Below are 25,315 nucleotides of genomic sequence, written 5' to 3'. Positions count from 1 at the left end.
ACCAGAGTCCTCTTCTCCTGAGGAGGACGAGGGAGATGAAGCCTGGGAGTCTCTACTTCTCCTCCATTCTGCCGAGGAATCGGACTCCACCGGGACCCCTCCCTTTATAGTTTCCCGCTGGGACAGTGACTTTAGGGTTTCATTCATTTCCGCCCTAACAATGTCTCTCAAACTCGCCGCTACTGCGGGCGACTCTTCCGCCACTGTCTGCTGAATACAGGGGGGGCACAATCTTTTAGGGCATGAGTCCGGTAATGGGCATGCACAGAGTGCGCATTCCCTGTGTTTAGCCTTACCTGAAGCCTTCTTCCCCTAGAATAAAGCACAGAAGGGGGGGGCCTCGTCACTGAGTGAACTTTCACGAAGATCACTTACCAGTGCCACAATCAAGTACCGGAGGATGAGGGGGGTTCTTCTCAGACGATGCTCCTGTCTGCTTAGAGGAGCTTTTATGGCTGGACTGATCACTTCGTCCCGCACGTTCGCTGCCACGTGACTCTTTCTTTTTCTGCTTGACCTGCCGAAGGTCATCCAGGGGCGGCAGGGATGTTTGTCGCTGCTGCAGTCTTTGCTGCTGTTGCCGCCGCTGCTGCTGCTGCTGCTCGCTCTCCATTACTGCTCGCAGTAATGTGGCCAAGGCAAGGCACCCTACCAGGGTCCTGCCTTTATACCCCTCCTCCGGACAGCAGTATGCGTGCCGCGCCCCTCCCCCCCTAACCGGGCTCCCTTCCCCAGCTGGCGCCGCAGCCGGTCGGAGAGCCGACGCTCATCGGCGTTTGCGATGGGCGCCGCCATCTTGTTTTTCTCGCGCATGCGCAGTGGCGCCGCCGACCCGGAAGCACCTCCTCCGCCCGCCCCCTGACGTCACCGCGACCCCGCCTGACCGGAAGTCACGCGGGACGCCCGGGAGCTTCGGAATACCGCGCTCCCCGGTCGCAGCCCCCCCGCAGCGCGCCGGCCACCGCACTAGCGCCGCCAGATCCGGGGGCCCCCGGGGGGGAATATACTCACCGGCGGCGGCCTTTATTCTGGAGTCGGACATCCTCCGGACGCCGCTCCCTGCTGACTACGCCACCGCCGTGCTACCCATCCTGGGCCACCGTGACGTCTTCCAGGGATCCGCACCAGGCCGAGGTAGGAGACCCCCCCGCTACCTGTATCGGCCGGCCGGCCTGGGATCCTGGTCTTCTGTAGGATCCCGTCCCTTCAGGAACAGGAAACCAACTGATGCGTGGGAGAGGTGCCGCCCTTTTTGTATCTGTAGGTTTCCTGTTCCTAAAGGGCGGATCCCCTCTCTCGTGGTGCTGTCATGGGAGTCCGAATAAAATAGAGGCAGATTCTTGGAGGTACTAGGTCACACTTGTGTCATCAAACATAAGCCTCCCGCTTGGGTCAATTTAAAGCCCTGTAAAATTCCTGAGGTCCACAGGGGGATAGTCTCAGAGAAGGCAATAAAGAACTGGCCATGCCCCCTAACAAAGTCAGTTTTGGTAAAGTGGCCCCCTGTAAGCATGGTGGCTTGGCAGATGATGTCCTGCCCTCAGCTTTGGGCAGAGGAGAGGGTATGTACCAACGCCAGGTAGGCTAGAGTTAAATCCTAGCTCCTCATATAAACAGGCTAGGTGTTCATATAAGGCAGGGGAATCTGATCAGAATGGATGTGTCTTGGCAATAAAGAGAGACACAGGTCAGAAATCTCTCTGTGAGAAGAGTCTGAACGCTACCCAAGTCTGAATGCATAATGCCTACCACAGAAAGTGAATCCCTATACAGTGTATTTGTGAAAAACGAGTTATAAGGGTGCTTTTGTGCAGATAGATGTCACATTAACTCTTTCAAGACATCCGCTTTACTTGTACGATGGATGTCAGATAAGTGTCTCTATAGTGTTCTGCTATTTAAACCTCTGACTCTGTTGATCACCGACTGTGGCAATTAAGTGGTTACATCTGGGCTATGTTACCATCTAAGCCAAGGACCTCCTGAAGACTCCATCGCCTCAATGTTTCCATGCCCAATAGTTGGGCTTTATAGGAGATCACTAATGTGTAAATATATTGTGACACACACTCTTGCAGTGCGTTGATAAAAAGAGGTTAAAGTCTCTTTGGTTGACTAAAAATAACCCACGTTTTACCATTCCGGAAAAAAAACAAAAAAAACCAAACATATTACTTGGTATTGCTGCATCTGTGACTGCTTGATCTTTCTAATCATGCAAATATTTAATTGATCCATACCACTTTATCTCACCCAAAAAAATGAAATAAGTGGTTAGAGTCGTATACACCACAGACGATGACAATAAAAAAAACCCACACACAGCTCCAACCGCAGAAGAAAAAAAAAAAAGTTCTGGGACTTAGAAAATGTGAAAAACCAAATGTAAACTGGTTGTGAATGTAAGGGATTATAGACTACAGTCAAATATAAAGCACTCTACAGGAAATGAGTTTTGGTATAAGGCACTGCAGGAAGGTCTATTGTAAAAACATCAGGCTCTAGGAATAGTATTCTATGCCCAAATCCTGAGAGAGCTCGCCGACATATTATACGGCATTCACTTCTCAAGGAAAATATCAGAGTGAAGTAATGAAAATGTGTCACATTTTAAAATCCACAGGATGTTCTTTATAACAGTGAACTTCTTACTCAGAATGAGCTGTGGATTAGCTCCTTTTCAGTTGAGGTTCACCATTTTTTTTTTTTTAAACCTGCAGTGGATTAGCCATGATGCTTTCTACAGTGGAAATAGCTTACGTGTAGACCTATAAAAAGACCACTACTTAGAAAAGAAGGATAAAAGGCAAATAAAACGTAGCATTGGCTTAATATTAGTCTACAGGATATTCTATTTTTGGCTACTGAACAGGCATGGGGGCGGTGATTGAGGTAATTAACAGCTTGACATCATGATTTTTGTGTCCTACTGTAGACAGGACAGAGGAGGGAGGCGCCTGTTGCAGCTAGTTATCTTACAGTGAGAGTAATGCCCCTGTGAGGCATTGACCGGTGTCACATGTAGGGGGGGCGCTGTGTGTTCCCCTCAGGTTGCGCACGGAGGCGTATTGAAGCCATGGGAGTGCACTGCAGTCCCAGGCGTAGCTGTGATTGCAATCGGGTATAAAAGTAAATATAGGTCCTGTACATGCTGGCTGTCCAAGACAGATTTAGGGAAAACCTGCTCTGGGCTTTTGTGTTTAGAAACGGACTACAGTCTGGTGCAGTCCGTTTCATTCCCAGCCCGGGTTTTCCATGCGGCCCATGGCCACAAAGTCCAGTTAAGAGCCCTGCAGTAAAGGGTTTGGGTGTGTCAGAGTCAGTTTGGTGTTTGCAGGAGTGCAGAGCAGATGGCTCTGTAGAGCTCCACCTGTGTGAGGCAATACAGGCAAGCAGAGCTGAAAGGCCTGACACCCACGGCAACCAGTCTCAAAGGTAGACTGTCCTGTGCCCAGCTTGTGATCCGAGGTGGACTGGCGTGTTTATTGGCTGCAATCTGGAGAATATGTTCCCCGGCTGCGATCCGGAGGATATTGTGTGCTGTGTTTTGCTGCGAGTTGGACATTAAAGAGACTTTTGTTTTGAACTTTGTTGGGTCACTGCCTCATCACTGCTCAGTGTGGATACCGCTGCACTACACCCCCCCAATTAGACTAATGTCAGCTGCAATTGCAGATATATATGGGTTCAGTCGACACTCACGCCGGCCAACTGATTGTCAGTCGGGCATGTCCAATTTTGAACCGTTGAGATGTCCTTCAGTGGCTCTCATAGAGAACACAAGAGGACTCTGCTGAATGAGGCTCCTGTGTATGGAAGAGATGGTTCTCAGCCAAACGATCGATCAAAAAGAACATTCGGCTGACAGCTGTCTAATGCGAATGGGGCCTTAAGAACGGTGACGAGGTGGTTAATGGTGATGGCCAGTGTTTAGTGACATATATAAAAGATTTCTTTACACATATCGCAGTTTCCTTTCTTTGTAAGGTGCCATGTATGTTCAGATAAGCTTTAAAGTCTAAAAAGTGGTGAACATCTCTACAAAATACAAACTTTGGGAACTCTTAGCTGCAAACACAGGCGCATTTTTCTACCTTTTTTCTGGACAGAACACCCACATCTCCCACGGTACATTAGACCCAGAGGTAGAACACTACAGAAAATTCATTACAGACATCAAATAAATGATCTCATTTAAAACACAAATGTCTCTTTAGGTTACAGTCACGCAACAGATTTGTTGTAGCAATTTCTGAGATTTTCCATGCATTAGGACTGGCCATGCATTAAAGATGGCTGAAACTTACAGTGGGTACAGAAAGTATTCAAACCCCTTTAAATTTTTCACTCTGTTTCATTGCAGCCATTCGGTAAATTCAAAAAAGTTAATTTTTTTCCCCCATTAATGTACACTCTGCACCCCATCTTGACTGAAAAAAAAACAGAAATGTAGAAATTTTTGCAAATTTATTAATAAAGAAAAACTGAAATATCACTTGGTCATAAGTATTCAGACTTTTTGCTCAGACACTCATATTTAAAGGGAATCTGTCAACTCATTTTTCCCCTATGAGATGTGGCCACCGCCATCAGGGGCTTATCTTCAGCATTCTGTAATGCTGTAGATAAGCCCCTGATGTAACCTGAAAGATAAGAAAAACAAGCTATATTATACTCAACCGGGGGGGGCGGTCCGGTCCGATGGGTGTCACAGATCCTGGTCCGGCGCCTCACATCTACGCCCAGGCGCAGAAGCTGCGACAGAAGCAAGGAAAAGGATGTCATCACATGAAGATGGGAGGCATCGGACAGCGACACCCATCAGACTGGACCGCCCCCCGGGTGAGTACAATACAACTCGTTTTTCTTATCTTTCAGGTTACATCGGGGGCTTATCTACAGCATTACAGAATGCTGTAGATAAGCCAGCCCCGGATGGCGGTGGCCGTAGCTAATAGGGGAAAAATGAGGTGACAGATTCCCTTTAAGCCATTTCCTTATGATCCTCCTTAAGATGGTTCTACTCCTTCATTGCAGTCGAGCCGTGTTTAATTAAAAACTGATAGGACTTGATATGCAAAGGCACACACCTGTCTATATAAAGGTATTGTCACACTTAGCGATGCACCAGCGATCCCGACCAGCGATATCACGCGGTCAGGATCGCTGGTGCATCGCTAAATGGTCGCTAGTGAGCTGCCACACAGGCAGATCTCACCAGCGACATCGCAGGGGTCGGGGGTCGCTACTTACCTGTCAGACGAGGCGATCCTGACGTCCTCCCGCCCGCGTCCACGCGTCGCTCGTCTCCACAGCAGGAAGCACAGCAGGAAGCCAACGACAAGAAACGGTCCAGGACGTTCTCGCGCGATCAGCGATAACCAGCGGGGGAGCGGTCGGAGGTAAGTATCAGACATAGCGATATCGCTAGCAATATCGCTATAACATCACAAAAACCAGTGACGTTATAGCGATATTGCTAGCGATATCGCTTAGTGTGACAGGCCCTTAAGACCTCACAGCTCACAGTGAATGTCAGACCAAATGAGAATCATGAGGTCAAAGGAACTGACCAAGGAGCTCAGAGACAGAACTGTGGCAAGGCACACATCTGGCCAAGGTTAGAGAAGAATTTCTGCAGTACTCAACGTTCCTAAAAGCACAGTGGCCTCCACAATTCTTAAATGGAAGAAGTTTGGGACCACCAGAAGTCTTCCTAGACCTGGCAGTCCAGCCAAACTAAGAGCCTTGGTGAGAGAGGTAAAAAAGAATCTAAAGATCACTGTGGCTGAGCTCCACAGATGCAGTAGGCAGATGCGAGAAAGTTCCACAAAGCCAAGTATCACTGCAGCCCTCCACCAGTTGGGCCTTTATGGCAGAGTGGCCCGACAGAAGCCTCTCCTCAGTGCAAGACATATGAAAGCCTGCAAAGTGTTTGCTAAAAAACACATGAAGGACTCCCAGACTATGAGAAATAAGATTCTCTGGTCTTATGATATGAAGATAGACCTTTTTGGTGATAATTCTAAGCAGTATGTGTGGAGAAAACCAAGCACTGCTCATCACCTGCCCAATACAATCCCAACAGTGAAACATGATGGTTGTGGCAGCATCATACTATTGTCATGCTCACGCCCTGACTGGTGGGTGTGAGCCAGGGTGTTGTGGACCCACTGTGCCACAAACCAGACTACATGGAAGGGGCGTAACTAATGCAGCTACCTTGGTCTTCTCTGAATTCTCTGATGGTGAGGTCAGGCTTGTGCGGCAGGTAGCTGCCAGGTGCCACTCCAGGGTAGTGTCTGGCTGTGGCTGCTGATCCCACTGGGGGGGGGACAGAACGTTAGAACAGATGTGACTGACAGACAGGGAGGGGAGCATGGCTGATACTCTGGTAGGCGGGCACGACAGAGACACTGGCAGGCGGGCACGGCTGAGACCCAGGGACATGGGCAGGAAGGAGTGGTGTAGGGGATAGAGGCCTGTTCACACAGGAGGTGCAGGTACAGGTACTAGCAGGAAGGAGTGGAGTATGACGGGAACAGGTTTGGACCTGTTCACACAGGAGGTGCAGGTACAGGTACTGGCAGGAAGGAGTGGTTGTATGAAGGAACAGGTTTGGACCTGTTCATACTTGGAGGAGAACCGCAAGGCTGCGGAGAAGAGCTGCAGATAGCAAGAGGTTCTGCAGCAGAAGCAGAACAAAGCAGAACCGCAGGAGTGCGGAGCACAGGCAGAACCGCAGGAGTGCGGAGCACAGGCAGAACCGCAGGAGTGCGGAGCACAGGCAGAACCGCAGGAGTGCGGAGCACAGGCAGAACCGCAGGAGTGCGGAGCACAGGCAGAACCGCAGGAATGCGGAACACAGGCAGAACCGCAGGAATGCGGAACACAGGATGAAACGCAGGAATGCGGAGAACAGGCAGAACCACAGGAGTGCGGAGAAGAGGCAGAACCACAGGAGTGCAGAGCACAGGTAGAACCACAGAAGTGCGGAGCACAGGCAGAACCACAGGCGTGCGGATAACAGGCAGAACCACAGGAGTATGGAGCAGGCAGAGCTGCAAGTGTGGAGAATAAGCAGAGCCGCAAGAGTACGAAGCAGGCAGAGACGCAGACGGAGAGGACACAAGGATAGACACAGCAGAGAAAAGAGTCACAGATAAGGAGACTGACAGACAGACTGACAGAGGTAGGACAGAGTTCAGACAAGGTAATGGTGTGAGACACCTTACAGGACCAAAGACACAGGGGCCAGGATATACTGCCTCCTGGTGGACAGAGAGGATAGGTACCAGACAAGGCAGGGAGCAATAGCACAGGGACCAGGATATTCTGCCTCCTGGAAGGCGGAAAGACAGGTACAAGGCAAAGCTAGGAATTATGCCTCCAGAGAAGGCGAAACACAGAACAGGACCTGGCAACTCAGCAGCAAGACACTAACTGAGTAAAGACATTGCACAGGCAGCTACCACGGGGTGGAGATGCCCTAAATACTAGAGGCCTCTTGGTAATTGGTCAGGGACACATTAGACAGGTGCACCCGGATTCTATAAGAGCCAGAGAGTGCTGGCGCCACCTCCCCTCTGGAGAGACCTGAAAATGGCTGTCCACCAACATTTACCATCCAATCTGACGGAACTGGAGAGGATCTGCAAGGAAGAATGGCAGAGGATCCCCAAATCCAGGTTTGAAAAATTTGTAGCATCATTCCCAAGAAGACTGTACTAGCTCAAAAGGGTGCTTCTACTCAATACTGAGCAAAGGGTCTGAATACTTATGACCATGTGATATTTCAGTTTTTCTTTTTTAATAAATTTGCAAAAATTTCTACATTTTTTTTGCAGTCAAGATGGGGTGCAAAGTGTACATTAATGAGAAAAAAAACTTTCCGTAAATTTCCGTTGCTTGTGAATTTATCCTTGAAGTCGTAAAATGCTATATACTAAGGTATCATTGGAAAATTACTTATATTTTCAGTCAGGTTTTTGTCTTGCATGTATGTTTTAAATAAATTCTTAGAATTTTTGTTATATCACAATATTTATTAAAGTAAATTAGTAATCCTGCAACCTTCACAGTGGCCCCTAGGGTGTTTTGGACTCATACTTCCTCTCCTTTCTAGAAAAGTTTACAATAAAGGTCCTTATCATTAGGGGCACGCTTACAATGACAGACAACACCTCTGTACACAACTGATGACACAGGAGCCACCAATCACAATAGGTGATGTCATCGCTGACCCCGTTTCCCATCTCATTACAATGACCTTTGCACACACTCATTAGATGCCTCAATATAAAATATAGGGTCAGAGTCTATACATTCCGGCTATTGCCTATGTTTTGCTTTGCTAAAAACAAATCAGTGTTCAGTGTGGAAATGACAAGATTTCTATTTTTTACTATTTTGTATCCCATTTAAGACAAACCTGATTTAAGCAAAAGTTTAGTGACTGATGATTGCTTCCCTTTAGGTTGAGCTACATTTAAAACAACAATAAAGTATTTTTTTAACCTGGAAGATCCCTTCATCCCGATAGGATGGGAAATTCTCTACGACCAACTGCATTAGTTTCACTGCACTTCTCTCACTCATTTTCACGCAGTTTAGAAAGGAGCCATCAAACTTCTCCAGGAGAATCTTCCCAGTCTGGTGAAGGATCTCTAGACGTTCCTCGATCATTGGGATAGGGAAATCAGAGTCACTGCGCAGCACATGTTTCAGCTGGTTCATGGTTATGTTGGAATAATAAGAAGCAGTCGTGAGGGGTATTCCTGAAGATAAAAGGATGGGATTTAACAGAATAAATTTGTTGAAAATGCTGTGCCAGAGATAATAAGTTTGTGTGAGGGTACAGTTAGGCTAAGTGCACACGTTGCAGAAAATTTCTGCTTAAAAACCTGAATCCCTTCCCAGAAACCACACCTATTTTTCCGCGGCGGTTTTTGCACGTTTTTTGAGCGGTTTTGATGCATTTTTTTTCCGCAGCGGTTTCAAACCGCATGGAAGAAGCCAAAACCGCGAAAAAATCCCCAAAATTAATTTGCATGCTGCATTTTTTTTACCGCGATGCGTTTTTTTTTCGCGGTAAAAAACGCATCAATGTGCACAAAAAGTGCAAAATGCATAGAAATGACTGGGAAGCTTATTTTTAGCGGTTTTATAGTGAAAACCGCAGCAAAAACCGCCGTGTGTGGACACAGCCTAAATGTGGACCAATTTTAAAAGTTAGCCAACACATTTTTATGGCCTTCCAAATGCATTACATTACAATACATTATAATAGTCTCCCAAAAATTATTAAACATGTAGAAATATTACCACAAATTTCCCCATTTTGAATTCCCACCTAGGAGAGGTGGCTACCCTATAAGTCAATGTCTGAGTATTTAATGAGTCTTCCAACATGACCAGAGATAAATACCAATCCACAAACTCATCTACATAGAGCCTGTTTCAGGGTATTTGCCCCTCATTAGTATAGAGCAGGAAAAAAAAAAAGCAGAGAGGGGTCCACTTACCATTTCATGTCAATGATGTATACAAATATCACTTATCGTTAGATCATAAAATGTAAGGAGCCAGTCGCCCAAAAGAGTTTTCAGCTGATACAGTTTGTCCAAATATATATGGACCCGAGACAACATTTTTCTAATTTTGGTTCTAGACATTACCACAATGAATTTTAAACAAAACAATTCAGATGCAGTTGAAGTTCAGACTTTCAGCTTTCATTTAAGGGTATCCACATTAAAATTCGATGAAGGGTTTACGTGTTTCAGCTCCTTAACGTGTCACCCTGTTTTTAAAGGGACCAAAAGAAATTGGACAGATTAAATAATTGTAAATAAAATGTTCATTTCTGTTTTTTTTAAATTCGTTTATTAAACTCGAAACAAGAAAAGGATGTAATATACAGCATACATATTTGCTTGTGGTTATGAACATTGTACAGAGCATAAACATTCTTATTAATATACGGATAGTATATGCGTAATCCCCCAAGCATATACAAAGAACAACGGCTTATATATTATAAAACATTGTAGGGATGTGACTCGCTCAGGTGCAGCGGGAGACAATCATGAGACAGGTGCTTCCAAAGTTCATGAGGTTTATTTGTGTCATAAACCATAAATCAGCGTTTCACCAAAAATAGCCTCTAGCTTAGGCAAACAAAACATAAACGTTTGTGGTTTCAGACTCAGACCGGGAGTCTCAGCACACATGGGAGGTGTAGTCCTCCCCACATACAGCTACCTGGTTCAGGAGCAGGCCACATTATAAGGGTGTAGCCACACCCACGAACCCAGCAGCTGACTGGTCATGTGACTGTGACCTCACCACAGGTCCTTGCAAAACAATAACAGCACAGCAATATCTGTTATGCTTTACATTATGGAGACAAGCCATTTATGAGACACATATCTCCCATCGACTGCACAGCCCTTTGCCATACCACATACCTCCCCCCTCTGCCTAAAGCCATGGGGCTTGGCACTTTCACCTACCAGGCAAAGGATTCTTGAGAGGGCATCGGCATTACCATATAGTTTCCCGGCCCTATGCTCTACATGGAAGTTGAAGTCTTGCAGGGCTAAGAACCAGCGGGTGACCCAAGCATTCTTACCCTTTGTTTCCCTCATCCACCTGAGTGGGGCATGGTCAGATATTAATCTAAACTTGCGTCCCTCCGGATAGTACCGTAACGTATCCACTGCCCACTTTATGGCCAAACACTCCTTCTCTACGACTGAGTAATTCTTTTCGCAAGAAGATAGCTTCCTACTCAGGTAGAGGACAGGATGCTCCTCCCCATGTATCTCCTAGGAGAGGACTGCACCTACCCCGACATCTGAGGCGTCTGTCTGAAGGATGAACTCTTTTTTAAAGTCTGGGGCCACCAAAACGGGTTGCTTACAAAGAGCTCCCTTCATTTCTTGGACGGCTGACTCTGCTTCTTCGGACCAGCTGACCATCACTGACTTTGTCCCCTTAAGCAGATCAGTTAAAGGTGCAGCCATTGTGGCGAAGTTTGGGATGAACCTCCTGTAATATCCACAATCCCCAGGAAGGCTTTAACTTGCTTCTTTGACAGGGGTCTCGGCCATGTTTGAATTGCCTCCACTTTATTGATTTGGGGTTTGATCTCGCCACGCCCCACTACATATCTGAGGTACTTGGCTTCCTCCTTACCCAAGGCACACTTTTTCGGGTTTATTGTAAACCCCGCCTTCCTTAGAGCGTCAAACACTGCTTGGACCTTTTCTAGGGGAGACTCCCAGTCCGGGGTAAAGATGATATCATCCAGGTACGCGGCAGCGTATAGCTTATGAGGTGCAAGGATTCTATTTCCATAGCCCTCTGGAAGGTTGCCGGAGCTTCCTGCAGGCCTAACGGCATCCGGACGACATACTGGAAGCACCCGTCTGGTGTGGAGAATGCTGTCTTCTGCTTGGCTTCCTGTGCCATGGGGATCTGCCAGTATCCCTTTGTCAGATCCAAAGTGGTTATGTACCTGGCAGGTCCAAGTCTCTCGATGAGCTCATCAACGCGTGGCATGGGATAAGCGTCGAACTTGGAGACCTCATTCAGCTTCCAGTAATCGTTGCAGAACCTCCATTCACCATCAGGTTTTGGGACCAGGACAATCGGGCTCGACCAGCCGCTCTAGGATTCCTCAATGACCCCGAGTTTCAACATACGCTGCACCTCCTTGGAGATTACCTCTCGCCGGGCCTCAGGAATACGATACGGTTTCACGCTCACCCGCACATGTGGCTCGGTCAGAACTTCGTGCTCCACCACCTTTGTGCACCCCGGCAACTCTGAGAACAGGTCCCTGTTTTTCTGGAGTAACTCCCGGCACTGCTGTTTCTGGGCCTTCGATAGCGTCTCCGCTATGGTAACCGCTCCAACCTCCCCTTCTAGGTTGCCCAGCAAGCACGGAGTTACCGCTGGCTCTCTATCTTGCCACGGCTTGATGAGGTTAACATGGTAAACCTGGTATGGCTTTCCTCTTCCGGGTTGGTGGATCTTGTAGTTTACGTCTCCCAGCTTCTCCACCACCTCATATGGCCCTTGCCACTTGGCCAAGAACTTACCCTCCACCGTCGGGATTGGCACGAGAACTCGGTCTCCCGGATTGAACCACCTCACTCTGGCTGACCGGTTGTAGACCCTGGCCTGGGCCTCTTGTGCCTGGCGGAGATGTTCTTTAACAATGGGCATCACCTTCGCAACCCTCTGCTGCATCAGTGCCACATGCTCAATGATGCGTTTGTGGGGTGTGACTTCAGCTTCCCAGGTTTCCTTGGCTATATCTAGGAGACTTCGCGTATGCCGGCCGTACAGAAGCTCGAATGGCGAGAACCCCGTGGAGGCCTGGGGAACTTCACGGATAGAAAACAGTAAATACGGTAAGAGACAATCCCAGTCTCTACCATCTTTCTCTATGACTTTTCTCAGCATGCTCTTCAGTGTCTTGTTAAACCTCTCAACAAGGCCATCTGACTGCGGATGATACACTGAAGTCCTCAACTGGGAGATTTGCAAGACTGCACAATTCCCTCATCAGCTTGCTCATAAAAGGTGTCCCCTGGTCGGTCAGGATCTCCTTCGGCAAACCCGTTCGGGAAAACACATGGACCAGCTCGTGGGCTATATTCTTCGCGGAGGAGTTTCTCAGGGGAATGGCCTCAGGATAGCGTGTGGCATAATCCAGGATGACTAATATATACTGATGGCCCTGAGCTGATTGTCACGTCCACCATGTCTGTTTTGCCTCATGAACCCCTGCAGCGGTGTGCACACGCACCTTGTGTCTGCTATCCTGCTTGTTCCCTAGAGCAGTGTGCACACTCACCTCATGTCTGCTGAGCTGCAAGATGCCTGTTTCTGCTTTGCCTTCTGTGATCTTCTCGTCATGTCTAGAATCCCTGATCATGTGACGTTTCCTAGGATCCTGCACTGTCTGGTTCTGCAATCATCTCGTCATGTCTGAAACCTTGATCATGTGACGTTTTCTAAGATCCTGCACTGTCTGGTTCTGCAATCAGCTCGTCATGTCTGAAACTCTGATCATGTGACCTTTCCTAGGATCCTGCACTGTCTGGTTCTGCAATCAACTCGTCTTGTCTAGAATCCCTGATCATGTGTCCTTCCTAGGATCCTGCACTGTCTGGTTCGGTGATCATCTCGTCATGTCTGAAACCCTGATCATGTGACTACGCTCTGTGATCCTGGAGCATCTGAACTAGGAAGTTCTCCCCTGGTCCTGACCCGGAAGAGGAGGTGCTGTGCCCTATATCAGACCAGCCCTTTCTTTGCTCAGGGCCTGATTATTGTGTTGCTTCCCTGCATGGCTCTTGGTCTGTGGGGTTGCTCCCTCTATTCTGTGCCCTTGCACTTTGCTCTGTAGTGCTTCTCTGCACACGCTCCGTGCTCGTATTCCGTCTCTTATCTTGTGCCATGTCTTGTGATGTCTCTCGTGCCATGTTTGTCTTTGCCTTGCTTTGCCTTGTAGTCTTTCTGCTGCTCTCTGTCTTAGTCTGTTTTGCTATGTCTTGCCTTAGCTATTCTTTGACTTGGAGTCCTTCCTCTGTTCTCTGCCTTACCTGTTTTGCCATGTCTGGTCTTTGCTATTCTGTGCCTTGTAGTACTTCTCATGTTCTCGTTTCTGCCTGGTTTTCCGAACTCTGTCCTATGGTGCTCTCTTGCACATTTCCAAGTCTAGTCCCAAGGTCTTCCCTTGGCCCGGCTCTGGGCTTCTGCCTATGCTCCTCTGCTAGACTCTGTCCTCGCTCTGACCTGGCTGTTTCTGCCTATGTTCCGCTCCGAGTTCCATACCTTGTTCCGTGCCTTGTTCCTTGCCTTGTCCTTGCCTTGAAGCCCGGCGTGGGTTCCCCTTGGCCGTCTCCTGTGCCGTGGTAAGTGTCTCGTGTTTGTGTACAGCCGTGTGCACTGGCCGATGTGGCGTGCCTCCTGCGTGGCTCCTAGCACGCAGCCCTTCCTTGAACCTTGGCGTGGCTCCTAGCACGCACCTTGCCTTGAACCCCGGCGTGGCTCCTAGCACGCACCTTGCCTTGAACCCCGGCGTGGCTCCTAGCACGCACCCTGCCCTGAACCTGGCGTGGCTCCTAGCACGCACCCTGCCCTGAACCTGGCGTGGCTCCTAGCACGCACCTTGCCCTGAACCTGGCGTGGCTCCTAGCACGCACCTTGCCCTGAACCTGGCGTGGCTCCTAGCACAAAGGTTCCTTTGCCCGCCTCCTGTGCCAAGGTCGTGCCTCGTGCTGGCCTTGTCCTTGCCTTGAACCCCGGCGTGGGTTCCCCTTGGCCGTCTCCTGTGCCGTGGTAAGTGCCTCGTGTTTGTGTACAGCCGTGTGCACTGGCCAGCGAGGTGTGCGTCCCGCATGGCTCCTAGCACGCGTCCTGCTCTGAACCCTGGCGTGGCTCCTAGCACGCACCCTGCCTTGGACCCTGGCGTGGCTCCTAGCACGCACCCTGCCTTGAACCCTGACCTTGGCGTGTCTCTACACACGTAGTCTGTCTTGTACCTTGTGCTTTGGCGTGTCTCTACACACGCACTCTGTCTTGTACCTTGTGCTCTGGCGTGTCTTTACACACGCACCCTTTCTCGCTTTGAACCCTGGCGTTTCCCCTACACACGCATCTTACTTTGCACCTCGCTTTGAACCCTGGCGTGTCCCCTACACACGCATCTTGCCTTGCACTTAGCCTTGGACCTTGGCGTGTTCCCTAACACGCACCATGCCTGGATATCTGTCGTGCCTCCTTGCCTGAACCCTGGTTTGCCTGCTGGATGCCCAGAACCTGCCGATCGCTGCCAGAGATCGTAAGCTGGATGACTGCGGCCTGATGTCCGGAGCTGATGTTCGCAGCCTGATGCCTTGATCATGTCGATCGTCGCCAGCGGTCCAGAGTCCGATGACATTGTGCCTTTACCTGTACCTAGGCGTGCCACCTGGCACGTACTATGCTATGGACCTTGGCATGCCCACGCGCACACCTTGCACGTTTTGCTTGTTTTCACGTTTGCACTGAATGTGATCCTGAAGATCTTAATGAAGATACCTTGCACTTACCTCTTGTCTTGGTTTCCTGCTTGTCTCTGGTTGTCAGACACTCCCATAGTGTCCCCCTGAGCCGGCCGTCTGGTCCCAGCAGTCGTGGTGGCTCACCCCCTTGGTCTTGCCCCTGACACTCCCTGTATAGGGGGTGGATTCTCACAAGGTCAGCTCGCCCTCGGTGGGTGGGTGCCACGACCCAGAGGGTCCACTCAAAAAATGGGCTCAGCAGGAGCTGAGTCCGTCACACTGATTTAACTAAGGGACTGACCAAGTCCATGGCAATTCTCTCAAATGGCACCTCAATAATGGGCAGTGGCACAAGAGGGTTCCGAAAATGAGATGTGGGGGCAGTTAACTGACATGTCGGGCAGGACCTGCAATAGTTTGCCATTTCCCGGTGACACCCAGGCCAATAGAACCTCTGTACAATCCGTTCCTGCGTTTTTTCCACCCCCAGGTGTCCCCCCAAGATGTGTGAATGGGCCATGTCCAACACTTGCCGTCTATAGGAGACTGGTACTATTAACTGCTCTACCACCTCCTCCCTTATTTTCGTGACCCCCGGTACAACAATTCCCCACCCAACATAAAATAGGGAAACCTTGTGTCTGCTCCCGACTCTTGTGCAACCCCATTAAAGACGGTGACATTGTTAAAGGCTTCCCTCAGCGTGGGGTCCCTATGTTGGGCAGTCCCAAAATTCTCCACGGCCACCCCTAACTCCGGGATGTCAGGGACAGGGGACCCTTCCTCTTCATCCCCAACAAGGACACATAAAGGAAACCCGTCTGCCTCTGGTGGTGGCGATACCTTGTTGGGGTGGATTGGTTCCCTGCTCTTGCTAGCACACTCAGAACCCTTCCCCCACAAATCCCAAAACAGACAGAAATCCCGGCCATTAATTATAGGATGCAACAAGTCTCGAACAACGCCAACTTCATGCGACTCGGTGCCATGCGCCGTTTCAGTATTCACCCTAGCCATAGGGTAGTCCTTTGCATCGCCATGTATGCACCGAACGCCAATCTTTTTACCCTGGAGTAGGTTGAGAGGAAAACTGGCTCTCACAAGGGTCACCAAGCTCCCGGAGTCCAGAAGCGCCATTACTACTCGACCGTTGACCTTCACGGGACACGCTTGTGGCCCCTCGTTAGGTGGCGAGTTCACACTGCAAGCTGGATAGGCGTAGTATGAACTACGGCGTCCCATGCTGCAGTCCATCTGCTCGGTGGTCTGGGGACAACGGGCAGCTAGATGTCCTGGCCTGTGACACTTCCAGCAAATATCACCAAGGGGACCTTGGGCACTGCCTCCCCCGCCCCTTTTGACCTTGGACGCACCACCCCTTTTTGGGACTCCGCCCCCTGCTGGGACCCCCAATACAGAATGGGCTGCTTCCCCAAGGAACCTTCCATCCCCTGGTATCTCTCGACCAGCCCAACCAGTTCATCGGCATTTTGGGGATCGCCCTGGGCAACCCAAGTCTGTAGGGGTCTCGGCATGGCATGCACAAACCGATCCATCACCACTCGCTCTACGATCTGCGCAGGCGTAGAAGACTTGGGCTGCAGCCATTTCTGGACCAGGTGCAACAGGTCGAACATTTGGGAACGAGGCGGTTTGTCCCGGTGATAGGCCCAGCGGTGAACTCGCTGTGCCCTGACAGTCATTGTCACCCCCAAACGTGCGAAAATCTCGGCTTTTAGCTTGGGTTACTCCTTGGAATCTTGCAAAGTCAAATCAAAGTACACCTTCTGGGGCTCCCCCGTCAGGTATGGGGCCAGTACCTCTGCCCACTGCTCTGGCTGAAGTTTTTCCCTCTGAGCCACCCTCTCAAACACTGTCAGGAAGGCCTGCACATCATCCTCAGGGGTCATTTTTTGCAATGTGCGTCTTACTGCCTTCCTGACGTGGGTGTCATCAGCCAGACCTGGGGTTGGGGCGCTCGTCCTGCTCTCCTGGATGGCGGTTGCCAGAAGCTGCATCTGCTGCCGTTGTTTCTGCTGGCTCTGCTGCCGTTTCTCCTGCTGGCTCTGCTGGAACTGCTGCCGTTGCTCCTGCTGGCTTTGCTGGATCTGCTGTAACAACAGCTTGTTGGTTTCCTGTTGCTGTGCCTGGGACTGGACCAGGTGTTTCAGCAGGTCCTCCATTATTCCAGGCAGTGCTTGCTGCCACGCTGCAAACTTTACCCAGGACATGCAGCAACTGTCTCAAGTCTCTGCTGGGATTGCTGCCCGCACGTGTAGCACCAATTGTAGGGATGTGACTCGCTCAGATGCAGCGGGAGACAATCATGAGAGAGGTGCTTCCAAAGTTCATGAGGTTTATTTGTGTCATAAACCATAAATCAGCGTTTCACCAAAAATAGCCTCTAGCTTAGGCAAACAAAACATAAACGTTCGTGGTTTCAGATTCAGACCAGGAGTCTCAGCACACATTGGAGGTGTAGTCCTCCCCACATACAGCTACCTGGTTCAGGAGCAGGCCACATTATAAGGGTGTAGCCACACCCACGAACCCAGCAGCTGACTGGTCATGTGACTGTGACCTCACCACAGGTCCTTGCAAAACAATAACAGCACAGCAATATCTGTTATGCCTTACATTATGGAGACAAGCCATTTATGAGACATATCTCCCATCGACTACACAGCCCTTTGCCATGCCACAACATGTACATCAATCATACTTCACAGGTTTTTATCATGTCGCTTAGATAATGCAGATCGATTATAAATTCCTAAACTAAACTACAACTACGTTAACTATTTACCAATTCGCAGCCTACTGTCTTTCACCATAGTGTCTCACATGCAATGTCTCCATTCTACAATGTAAGATGAGAAGAATTCCACTTCTCCCAGATCTTTTCAAATTTACCCAGGCATCCCCTGTTCTGATACAATGTGCGCTCGTATGGAACAATCGTGTTTACTAGGTCAATCCAGGTTCTGAGAGAGGGACATGAATTACCCATCCACCGTAGTGCCAATACTTTCCGTGCCATAAACAGCGTTTCACGTAGAAAGATCCCAACATGGTGACCCCAAATCTCCTCCTCCCATACCCCAAACAAGCAGACCAGTGGATCAAGAGGGACAGGAGCTTGCACCAGTGATGACAAGCATAGCGTCACCTCTTTCCAGTACCGTAGGGTAGTGGGACATTGCCATATCATGTGGATAAAGTCTGCATCTGGTGCATGACATCGCAAGCATTCTGATGATTGGAATCGACCCATCCTAAAAAGTCGTATTGGAGTTAAATATGATTGGTTTATTATATACAGCTGTATCATTCTATTATTAACCCCTTCACCCCCAAGGATGGTTTGCACGTTCATGACCGGGCCAATTTTTACAATTCTGACCACTGTACCTTTATGAGGTCATAACTCTGGAAAGCTTCCATGGATCCCGGTGATTCTGACATTGTTTTCTCATGACATATTGTACTTCATGTTAGTGGTAAAATTTCATTCAAATAACTTGCGTTTATTTGTGAGAAAAACGGAAATTTGGCGAAAATTTTGAAAATTTCGCAATTTTCCAACTTTGAATTTTTATGCCCTTAAATCACAGAGATATGGCACCAAAAAAAAACTTGATAACTAACATTTCCCACATGTTTACTTTACATCAGCACAATTTTGGAACCAAAATTTTTTCTTGTTAGGAAGTTAAGGGTTAAAAAGTTGACCAGCGATTTTTCATTTTTACAACACCATTTTATTTTTACGGACCACATCACATTTGAAGCCACTTTGAGGGGTCTATATGATAGAAAATACCCAAAAGTGACACCATTCTAAAAACTGCACCCCTTAAGGTGCTCAAAACCACATTCAAGAAGTTTATTAACCCTTTAGGTGCGTCACAGGAATTTTTTTGAATGTTTAAAAAAAAAAAAATGAACATCAACTTTTTTTCACAAAAAAAGTACTTCAGGTTCAATTTTTTTTATTTTACCAAGGGTAACAGGAGAAATTGGACTGCAAAAGTTATTGTGCAATTTGTCATGAGTACGCTGACACCTGATATGTGGGGGGGGGGACAACTGTTTCGGCGCATGGCAGAGCTCAGAATGGAAGGAGCGCCGTTTGACTTTTTCAATGCAAAATTGTCTGGTATTCAGATCGGACGCCATGTCACGTTTGGAGAGTCCCTGATGTACCTAAACAGTGGAAACCCCCTACAAGTGACCCCATTTTGGAAACTAGACCCCCCAAGGAACTTATCTAGATATGTGGTGAGAACTTTGAACCCACAAGGGCTTTACAGAAGTTTATAACGTACAGCAGTACAATTAAAAAATCATATTTTTTCCACAAAAATGATCTTTTCACCCCAATTTTTATTTTCCCAAGGGTAACAGGACCCTAAAAGTTATTGTGCAATTTGTCCTGAGTACGCTGATACCCCACATGTGGGGGTAAACCACTATTTGGGCGCATGGCAGAGCTCGGAAGGGAAGCAGCGCCATTTGACGTTTTTGGCTGGAATTGAGATCGGACATCATGTCGCGATTGGAAAACCCCTGATGTACCAAAACAGTGGAAACCCCCCACAAATGACACCATTTTGGAAACTAGACCCCCTAGGGAACTTATCTAGATGTGTGGTGAGAACTTTGAACCCCCAAGGGCTTCACAGAAGTTTATAACATAAAGCCGCACAATTAAAAAATCATATTTTTTCCACAAAAATGATCTTTTCACCCTCAATTCTTATTTTTCCAAGGGTAACAGGACCCTAAAAGTTATTGTGCAATTTGTCCTGAGTACGCTGATACCCCACATGTGGGGGAAAACCACTATTTGGGCGCATGGCAGAGCTCGGAAGGGAAGCAGCGCCATTTGACTTTTTTGGCTGGAATTAAGATCGGACACCATGTCGCGATTGGAAAACCCCTGATGTACCTAAACAGTGGAAACCCCCCACAAATGACACCATTTTGTAAACTAGACCCCCCAAGGAACTTATCTAGATGTGTGGTGAAAACTTTGAACCCCCCAGTGCTTCACAGAAGTTTATAACGCCTGGGCGTGAAAATAAAAAATTCGTATTTTTTCCACAAACATGATCTTTTTTAGTCACCATTTTTTTATTTTCCCAAGGGTACCAGGAGAAATTGGACCCCAAAAGTTGTTGTCCAATTTGTCCTGAGTATGCTGATACCCCATATGTGGGAGAAAACTACTGTATGGGCACACGTCGGGGATCGGAAGGGAAGTAGTGACGTTTTGGAATGCAGACTTTGATGGAATGGTCTGCGGGTGTCATGTGCATTTGGAGAGCCCCTGATGTACCTAAACTATTGAAAGTCCACACAAGTGACCCCATTTTGGACACTAGACCCCCCACGGAACTTATCTAGATGTGTGGTGAGCACTTTGAACCCCCAAGTGCTTCACAGAATTTTATAACGCTCGGACGTGAAAATAAAAAAATCATTTTTTTCTACAAAAATGATATTTTTGCCCCCAATTTTTTATTTTCCTAAGGGTAACAGGAGAAATTGGACCCCAAAAATTGTTTTGCAATTTGTCCTGAGTAGGCTGATACCCTACATGTGGGGGTAAAACACTGTTTGGGCGCATGTCAGAGCTTGGAAGGGAAGGAGCACCATTTGACTTTTTCAACTCAGAATTGGCTGGAATTGAAATCAGAAGCCATGTTGCATTTGGAGAGCCCCTGATGTGCCCAAACAGTGGAAACCCCAATTCTAACTCCAACCCGAACCCCAACACACCCCTAACCCTAATCTCAGCCCTAACCTAATCCTAGCCCTAACCCTAACCCTAATGGGAAAATGGAAATAAATACATTTTTTTTATTTTCTTATTTTTCCCTAACTGGGGGGGTGATAACGGGGGGTTTGATTTACTATTTATGGCGGTTTTTATGTTTGGCGGCTGTCGCACGCTAAAAGACGCTTTTTATTGTAAAAATTGTTTTTGCATCACAACATATTGAGAGCTATAATTTTTCCGTATTTTGATCCACCGAGTCATGTGAGGTCTTATTTTTTGCGGGACGAGTTGACGTTTTTATTGGTACCATTTTCGGGCACGTGACATGTTTTGATCGCTTTTTATTCCGATTTTTGGGACGCAGAATGAACAAAAACCAGCGTTTCATGAATTTCTTTTGGGGGGGTGCGTTTACACCGTTCCGCGTGCGGTAAAATTGATAAAGCGGTTTTATTCTTCGGGTCAGTACGGTTACAGCGATACCTCATTTAGGTCTTTTTTTATGTTTTGTCGGTTTTATGCAATGAAAACTATTTTATATAAAAAATAATTATTTTTGCATCGCTTTATTCTGCGAGCTATAACTTTTTTATTTTTTTGATGATGATGCTGTGTGGCAGCTCGTTTTTTGCGGGACAAGATGACGTTTTCAGCGGTACCATGAATATTTATATGCGTCTTTTTGATCGCGCGTTATTACACTTTTTGTTTGGCAGTATGATAAATCATTTTTTGTTTCGTTTTTTATTTTTTAAGGGGTTCGCTAAAGGGGTTAACTAATGGGACAGTTTTATAGGGCGGGTCGTTACGGACGCGGAGATACCTAATATGTGTACTTGTATTGTTTTTTTTTTTATTTTCAAAAAAATGGATTTATTTGGGGGAATATTTTTTTTTTTTGTAATTTATTTGATGATTTTTTTAAAATTATTTTAACTCTTTATTTTTATTTTTTTTTTACTTTATTAAATAGTCCCAGGTGGGACATCACTGTTCTGTGACAGATCGCTGATCTGTCACATCACAGATCACTGTGACAGATCAGCAATCTGTCACAGGCAGTGCACAAGGCTTCCTCATGCCTGCGCTTTGCAGGCACTGAGGAAGCCAGCTTCCTGCAGGCCCCCGTCGCCATCTTGGATTCGGGGGCCTGCAGGAAAGGAGCCCCCGGCAGCAGTGCTGCACATTGCGCTGCCGTGGGGGGCTCAGGGAAGCACGGAGGGAGCCCCCTCCCTGCCGATGCTTCCCTTTAAACCCCGGTACACCGCGATCATGTTTGATCGCGGTGTGCAAGGGGTTAACGTGTCGGGGGCGGTCCGTGACCGCCCATGACACATTGTGCCGGGTGTCAGCTGTGATAATCAGCTGACACCCGGCCGCGATCAGCGGCGCTCACCACGTGGGCGCCGCTGATCGCGGTAGACGTACTATCCCGTCCATGGGCATAGGGGCCCGGGTCCCATGGACGGGATAGTACGTCGGATGTCAGGAAGGGGATAATAGATGGTGATACTCTGATCGGAGACTCCAGGATCTCTTCCCACTCCTCTCCCTGCGTATTAGGGATGAGTCTTTCCCACTTCCCTTTAACTGAGCTTATGGCAGACTCTGCTCCCACCGACAGTATGAACGTACACTCACTGGCCACTTTATTAGGTACACCATGCTAGTAAGGGGTTGGACCCCCTTTTGCCTTCAGAACTGCCTCAATTCTTCGTGGCAGAGATTCAACAAGGTGCTGGAAGCATTCCTCAGAGATTTTGGACCATATTGACATGATGGCATCACACAGTTGGCGCAGATTTGTCGGCTGCACATCCCTGATGCGAATCTCCCGTTCCACCACATCCCAAAGATGCTCTATTGGATTGAGATCTGGTGACTGAGGAGGCCATTTGAGTACAGTGAACTCATTGTCATGTTCAAGAAACCAATCTGAGATGATTCGAGCTTTATGACATGGCGCATTATCCTGCTGAAAGTAGCCATCAGATGTTGGGTACATTGTGGTCATAAAGGGATGGACATGGTCAGCAACAATACTCAGGTAGGCTGTGGCGTTGCAACGATGCTCAATTGGTACCAAGGGGCCCAAAGAGTGCCAAGAAAAAATTCCCCACACCATGACACCACCACCACCAGCCTGAACCGTTGATACAAGGCAGGATGGATCCATGCTTTCATGTTGTTTACGCCAAATTCTGACCCTACCATCCGAATGTCGCAGCAGAAATCGAGACTCATCAGACCAGGCAACGTTTTTCCAATCTTCTACTGTCCAATTTCGATGAGCTTGTGCAAATTGTAGCCTCAGTTTCCTGTTCTTAGCTGAGAGGAGTGGTACCCAGTGTGGTCTTCTGCTGCTGTAGCCCATCTGCCTCAAAGTTCGACGCACTGTGCGTTCAGAGATGCTCTTCTGCCTACCTTGGTTGTAACGGGTGGCAATTTGAGTCACTGTTGCCTTTCTATCAGCTCGAACCAGTCTGCCCATTCTCCTCTGACCTCTGGCATCAACAAGGCATTTCCGGCCACAGAACTGCCGCTCACTGGATTTTTTTTCTTTTTCGGACCATTCTCTGTAAACCCTAGAGATGGTTGTGCGTGAAAATCCCAGTAGATCAGCAGTTTCTGAAATACTCAGACCAGCCCTTCTGGCACCAACAATCATGCCACGTTCAAAGGCACTCAAATCACCTTTCTTCCCCATACTGATGCTCGGTTTGAACTGCAGGAGATTGTCTTGACCATGTCTACATGCCTAAATGCACTGAGTTGCCGCCATGTGATTGGCTGATTAGAAATTAAGTCTTAACACACAGTTGGACAGGTGTACCTAATAAAGTGGCCAGTGAGTGTATATAAAGAGGAGATAAGGCCCTTGGGACCCTGTGAATTAAGTATTCCTATCAAAGGTAGGGATGAAATGGCACGGCCCACTCCCACATACCTCATGTGCGACTGAAGAGCAGATCTTAGTTGTAAACAGCGGAAAAATTGAGATCTCGGGACATCATGTTTAGCCTGTATCTGCTCAAAAGACATTAAAGTCCCATGATCGCACAGGTCTCCTATTAGGGAGACATTATGTTGAATCCAAAAATCAGTGGACGGGTGATTTAGTAATATCGGAAAATAGGTGTTTTTCCATAGGGGAATTTCAGCTATGTATCCTTAAATCCAATCACTTTCTTAATCTGCCTCCATACTAATCGTGCCAGACGGCGCAGGGGCAGTAAACGTGGGACACTAGACTTCTCCAACTCCAGGAAACCCAGTGGGCAATCAGTTCTTGCAGCGTGAAGCAAGTGACTTTCAGAATTAGGGAGATCATTACCAGGCATCCATTTACTGAGAGCTTTAGCCTGTCCAGCCAAATAATATAGAAAGAAATCTGGTAGCGCCGCCCCACCTCCCTTTTTAGGCCTCTGTAGAGTGGACAATTTAAGTTTGGGTCTGGTTTTCCCCCATATAAAAGATGTGACCTGGGAATTAAGATTCACAAAAAAGGACCTAGGTACCATTACAGCACTGTGCTGAAGGGAATAGCTAAGTTTTGGAAGTAATATCATTTTAATCAGGTTGATGCGTCCAGCCACAGACAGCGGTAATTTGCTCCAGGTTGCAAGTTTAACTCTAACCAGTTCCAGCAATGGGTAGATATTAAGTTGTAAGTCGAGCGTGCTGTTATGAGATATGAACACCCAAGTATTTAAAACTAGATACAATAGACAACAAGGAAAGAGCCTCAAGTCGGGGCATGGGATAGGGGTAACAAGGCAGACTTTTCCCAATTTATATATAAGCTTGAATATTTACTGAATCTATCTATCTATCTATCTATCTATGGTGGCAATCACTTGAGGCAAAGTTTCCTCCGCCTCGTCCATAAATATCACCATATCATCTGCGAATAAACCTATGGTATCTATCCGACCTGCTATATCTGTACCCCTAATGCCAGGGGAAGACCTTATACGTATTGCCAATGCCTCAATTGCAAGGGTGAAAAAGGGGCGGAAAGGGGGCACCCCTGACGGGTCCCCCTGTGTAATGAAAAGGACTCAGATATGGAATTGTTGCTTTAGGTTTCATATATAGTGTTTTAACCCATTTTATAAACGTATCACCGAAGCCATACCTCTGTAGGCATGCGGAGAGGAAAGGCCACTCAAGAGAGTCAAAAGCCTTGGCGGCATCTAACGATGCCAGTGCCCATTTGTTGTCTGGCACTAGAGAACTATATTGAACTATTGACTGGACTCTTCTGATATTAATTGAAGTACTCTTACCAGGCATAAAGCCCGTCTGGTCATGATGTATAAGGTTCAGTATAATCGAATTTAATCTGGTGGCGAGAATCTTAGTAAAGATTTTATAGTCCACATTTACTAACGATATGGAACGATAAGAACCACATTCCAAAGAGTCCTTCCCCTCCTTCCTAAGCACTATGATATTGGCCTCGTAA

General features: G+C 47.7%; 1 protein-coding gene across 2 annotated transcripts in view; it reads right to left on the bottom strand.

Annotated features, from left to right (window-relative positions):
- Nucleotides 1–25,315, bottom strand: part of LOC141054230 (queuosine 5'-phosphate N-glycosylase/hydrolase-like) — an 85,567-nt gene that overhangs the window by 10,164 nt on the left and 50,088 nt on the right. For both annotated transcript variants that reach the window (XM_073551466.1, XM_073551467.1), the window contains exon 3: nucleotides 8,518–8,777. In XM_073551466.1, the coding sequence (XP_073407567.1) occupies nucleotides 8,518–8,777 (260 nt within the window). The remainder of the gene's footprint in view (nucleotides 1–8,517; nucleotides 8,778–25,315) is intronic.

This window comes from Dendrobates tinctorius, unplaced genomic scaffold (assembly GCF_039654945.1).
Source record: "Dendrobates tinctorius isolate UK_male_01 unplaced genomic scaffold, ASM3965494v1 ptg000177l, whole genome shotgun sequence".
NCBI classification, from domain to species: Eukaryota; Metazoa; Chordata; class Amphibia; order Anura; family Dendrobatidae; genus Dendrobates; species Dendrobates tinctorius.
The sequence above is the reverse complement of the archived record's forward strand: the minus strand, read 5'-3'. Positions and strand labels throughout refer to the sequence as shown.